Below are 5,272 nucleotides of genomic sequence, written 5' to 3'. Positions count from 1 at the left end.
CGCACACACACACACACACACACACACAAAACAGCCCATCCACATAACCAAATCCAAACACAAAATGCCAAGCACTGCTCTGCCCAGAAGCCTATACTCTCCTGACATCGAGATGCGTATACACTTAACAGATAAACCTCCATTTTGCACCTTTTCCACTTGTGTCCTCTTACCTGCGCGGGGCAGGGGAACAGAACACCGGGGCGTGGTGGGGGGAGCACAGCTGGCCACAGCTGGCGGGAGGGGGTGGAGCACAGCTGGCCCCGCCCCGCCTGGAAACTGAAAGCGAAATGGTGGGGGGGAGCTCCGGCATCGCTTGCTCTGGCCTGGCGGCGCCGAGGCGGCCTGCGCCGGGCCGGGCCGGGCAGCCATGGAGCGGCAGGAGCAGGGAGAGGCGGAGGCCGGGATCTCGCTGCACCACTTCAGCGGGCGGCTGGGCGAGCAGCTCGTGCACTTCCAGGCCATGCGGCTGCGGGACTCGCTGTTCCTGTGGGTGGGCTCCGCGCCGCTGCTCGGCAGCCTGGCCGTGGCCATGTGCAGCCCCCGCGTGAGTCCCGGCCCCCTCCGGTTCAAGGCCCGGGAAGGGGGGTATCAAGTCCTGGGCAGCGGTTGAAAAAGCGCCCGAGTGATTTAGGAGCCAGAGCGAATCGGGCGAGTCGGTGCTTGCATCTCAGGACCGCGCGGCAAGGCGGGAGCGCTCTGCAGCCTCGCTCGCTTCAAAAGCACCCGCGAGCCCTAGGGCCGGGCCGGCCAGGCACAGGGAGAGATTTCCCGCCCTCCCCCTTGCTCTGTGATCCTTCCCTGGGTGCTGCAGCGCCATGAGAGCCTCCTCAGGGCCCTGCGGGTGCCGTGTTGGCACGGGGGCCCCACAGCCGGCACCCCAGAGCGTGGCCATTCCCACGCCTGCAGCGCCGTGCGCCGTGCTGGCCCTCTGAGGGTGGCGCAAGAGAAGGATCGCTTTGGTCCAAGGACCCCAGCGCTCCTTCCTGCCCAGCGCAGGGGGTCAGTCTCGATGGTCTAACAGGTCCCTTCCGACCCTAGAAATCTATGAAATCTATAAAAAGAGTGAAAGCCAAGCACTGGCCGGCCTGGAGGAAGCCGAAAGAAAGAAATGGTGATTCACATGGCACCCTGAGGGGCCCTGAGATGCTTTCAAGGGTGCCATGGGGTGCCAAGCAGTATTGGTGCTGTCAGGTGTGCAGACATGATTCACAAGATAAATGCAGCAGTTTCAAATGAGTCCTTAGGGTTTCTGACCTGTCGGGGTCTTTCTGAGCTCTCTGTAATGGAAAAGTTGCTCTATTACTTTCACTCAACTTTTTGAGTGCAGAAGAATAAGAGCTGGCACTTTCCGATGGGTGCCTAGAACCTGAAAAGGTTGGGAATGTCTGGTTTTGTCCCATAGTAGAAGAAAGGAGACCTAGGCCACTCTTGAACTGAGGTCTACGCTACTGTAATATATAGAATCATAGAAAATTAGGGTTGGAAGGGGCCTCAGGAGGTCATCTAGTGCAACCCCCTCTAGCCCCAACTAGATTATCCCAGCCAAAGCTTTGTGTAGCCAGGTCATAAAAACCTCCAAGGATGGAGAGCCCGCCACCTCTCTGGGTAACTTGTTCCAGTGTTTTACTACCCTCCTAAGTAGGTGAAACTGTTTTGTTATGACAAAAAACTTAATCTTGAATTCTAGCCTAAACAGTCTCTGAGGCCTTTCAAAGATCATTCATGTTATTCCAACTACTTTGTGCATTTTAACAGCTGCCCATTCGCTGACAATGCTGCAGCTAAAACCGCTTCATTTAAGCTAGATGCAAAAGTCCACTGCTGTGGATAACTCACAGAAGGCAAAGAGGTGAAATAGGTCTCTTACCACAGGGTAAAAGAACATACACAGCCTGAGCAGAGCACAGCCTGACATGGTGAATCCTGATATCCTCTTGCCTCATGGTAAATAGTTTGCCTGCCCGTACCATAGGGGATTTGAGAAGAGAAGCCTCATTGTACAGCCTAATCTAAGGTACAGCAGCTTGGTCTGTAGCGTAGACCTGGTCCCCAAATCAATGTACCTGCATTGCAAATATTTTTGGGTATTGTAAGTTGGATTATATCCTTTGCAACAAATGAATACAGAAAAAGCAAATATTGTTTTGGCTTCTTGAGACTTTAAGCCATTTCAGGGGGGAAAAATGGAAAGCTCATTTGCACACAGAATCTGCCGTTTGCTTTGTTTTCAGGACTCCATTCCAGTGTCTACATCACTTCTTGGAGACCCATCAGACACCACTTCAAATTCTCTTGCTCAGCGATTAGGTATGCAGCATTGTTGATGGCTTTCTGTGACATCAGTGCTTTTGAGCTGTTCTACTCTGGCAGTCAGCTGTCACCATTACACGACTCTTTAATAGAAGTGTGTTTCCATTATGGGCAGACCGTTCATTTGCTCCTGTCTGTCTTGAGCCTGAATCTTGGCTAAAGTTTTCATAGTGTTAAAATGGAGTATTAATGTAACAAGAACTTTATTTGGTATGGAGTCCTCCTTAGCAGTGTATGTGACCTCTTGTGTAACCTCACTCACGCACATGAGCAGACCCAGTGAAATCAATTAGACCTCCTGGGCTTAAAGTCAAAAGTGTGGTTATGTACCTTCCGGATATGGGGGGGCCAACTATTTCATGTGGTATAGACTGGCAGCAGTGATGATGGCTGTTTCTTGACATTTCCCATTATAACTTCTTATTCTCAGTTGCTTGTAACTTTGCCAGACTTCAGGCAATTTGGGCTGAAATTTTCCTTGCAGGTTGCTGCCTCAGATTGATTTTGTGTGAGTGTGCATGTTAAACTTCAGCCAGTTAAGTTGTTTCCAAGAGTGGGATTAGGGGACATTTTTCCAGCAGTCTTTCCTCTGAAAAGCCATAATGCCTCCAAACTTTGGAACAGGGACTTGAATTTTAACAAGGGGTAGGCCTTTGTGGCAGGGACATGCCTTTTCTTGTCTTTGAGGAAAAACCTTGCCTAAATTTGGTCAACTAAAACCTTTGAAAAACCACAGTTCCTATATACTTAGCCAGGACCCTTGCATTTTAGCACCTAATGCCACTAAAGATTCCCTCTTTGCTGAGCACACTTCTCCCTTTTATAGTGCTGAACAGACTCTGCATGTGCCAGGATTGAATGCTTTCTGGTTTTATAGGGTCTTAGGAGCTCTTTTGGACCTGGTACTAGAACTGAGAGCTGCGATCCTGTCTTTTATGCTATTGATCACTACCCTTTATAATGCTTTGCTTAGGGGAGAATGATATTTGCTTCACAGGGAGAGGCTATTTTTTCCAGTTTTTTTTAAAAAAGCAAACAAACAACACCCCCCACTCCCCCTCCAACCCATCCCCCCCCAAACCCAGGAAATTAGACAATGAAATGATAACACCCCCCCCCGTTGTTAAAGTTGCAAAATTAAGCGTGCAAGCGTTAGGAATACCATTAGAAATTCAACCTTAATTCAGCCCTTGTGCATATGCATTATGCTATACTTCTTAATTATACATCACAGACTAATTTTTCTGCCCCCAAACATGATCCTTGCCTCATTCAGTGTTGATTACAAGAGCTTTCTCTCAGGAATTGACTGCTCAGGCTGCTAAAAGACATTGTTACCAAATTGGAAGGTTTTGCAGTTCAGCTATTGCCTTGCTGTTTGGGCAGTAGAGAATAGGGATAAGGTTCCAGATAGGCCCTTCATTACCTGTCCCACTAACACTTTGCAAATGTAATAAATAGTCTGATATTGCTTTAGTGCATAGCATATGGCAGATAGGGGGGTAGGAGGGATATATGTTCCTTGAATGCTCTAAAGCAGAAGTCAGTGACCTTTCATTAATAGGAGGCTGAAATAACCACTTGATCCTCAAGTGGGCTGGAGGTTGACTTGGTGCCTGTATTGGACATAGCAAAAAAAATTCCAGTTGGACAACAGGTCAACCCCCATTGAAATACATGGGGCTGATCACTTGTCTGGATTTAAAGTGGAGCCCTAGGGTGGGTTGACTTGTTGCCCAGTTGGGACTGAGCTCTCAGTTTTTTAGAATGCATGGGCAAGGTAATAACCACCTATCCCTTCAGTGATTTATGAACAGCATAGTATAGAATTTGTGAGCTAGGCTGTTTTTGCACTTGTCTAATTATTTTCTCCTGCACTGTCCCAGCCAGGCATTTTTAAGTTTCATTGATTTTTTTTAGGGTTGGAAGGGAACTCAGTAGATCATAGAGTCCAACCCCCTGCCCTGGGCAGGAAAGAGTGCTGGGGGGCAGATGACCCCAGTTAGGTGCTTGTCTAATCTCTTAAAGACCTCCAAGGTAGGGGAGAGCACTACGTCCCTTGGGAGCCTATTCCAGATTTTGGCAACCCTCACCATAAAGAAAGTTTCCCTAACGTCTAATCTAAATCTGTTCTCCATCAGTTTATGGCCATTGTTTCTAGTACCCCCAAGGGGCAAGTACAAATCACCATCTTAGATTTGTAATCTGGTAACAAATCCAAGATAACCTATAATGTGAATTGCCTGTGTGTTTAAGAGCTTGATCCAAAATCCACTGAAGTCAATGGGCGTTTTTCCAGTGACTACAGTTCTTTTTGGATCATTCATTCCCACTCTTTCCAGGCTTGGTGTGAGTCCTGTTTTTTTCCAGTTGACTTTCCATGGGACTCTTGACCTCCACTTGGTGTTGTGACCCAAGTTTGGGAACCATTATCCTAAACAGCTAGTATCACACATTGGCAGTCATAGTCCTAAGGTAACAGTTTAGCCATTATTCCAAAGATGGCGTATGTGGATAGTGTATTAGTATTTTGAAGATAGTTCAGACCTGAAGAATTAGAAGGACCTTGGTATGATGTAGTGAGTAACTTGCATAGTCTCACCATAAAATAACTATATGAATACTGCCACCACTGAAGCAAATGGTGTATAAATACTCTTTGTTTTGTGTTGTAGCCAGGAAGACTAAAAAACAGATCTTTGTCAGCTACAATCTTCAGAATACAGACAACAGTTTCACGGTGCTTATAGAGAAGAGAATCAAAGAAGAAATGATGGCTTTTCCAGAAAAGTTCTAACTTTACATCACTGTAAGCTAGGCTAACTTTTTACAGAATAAATGAAGTGGGTTTCTGTAGTCTGACATTGAGGTAACATTTTGAAAATTTGCTTTTGTATTTATTTTGGACTGAACTTGTGTTTTTGTTCTTAATAGAAAAATAAAGAGATTTGAAAACTTC

At 46.9% G+C, this 5,272-nt stretch overlaps 1 protein-coding gene across 1 annotated transcript; it reads left to right on the top strand.

The window, feature by feature from the left end:
• Window positions 1–275: 275 nt before the first annotated feature.
• Window positions 276–5,272, top strand: PSMG4 (proteasome assembly chaperone 4). Its single transcript, XM_090039361.1, has 3 exons — window positions 276–547; window positions 2,235–2,310; window positions 4,989–5,272. Exons 1-3 carry the CDS (start codon window positions 371–373, stop codon window positions 5,108–5,110), a joined length of 375 nt encoding a protein of 124 aa, XP_089895487.1. The 5' UTR covers window positions 276–370; the 3' UTR covers window positions 5,111–5,272.

The sequence above is a fragment of the Crocodylus siamensis genome, chromosome 3 (assembly GCF_052110815.1).
Source record: "Crocodylus siamensis isolate JL-2025a chromosome 3, ASM5211081v1, whole genome shotgun sequence".
NCBI lineage: Eukaryota > Metazoa > Chordata > Crocodylia > Crocodylidae > Crocodylus > Crocodylus siamensis.
Note: the sequence above shows the minus strand (reverse complement) of the source record. Positions and strands in the feature narration are given on the sequence as shown.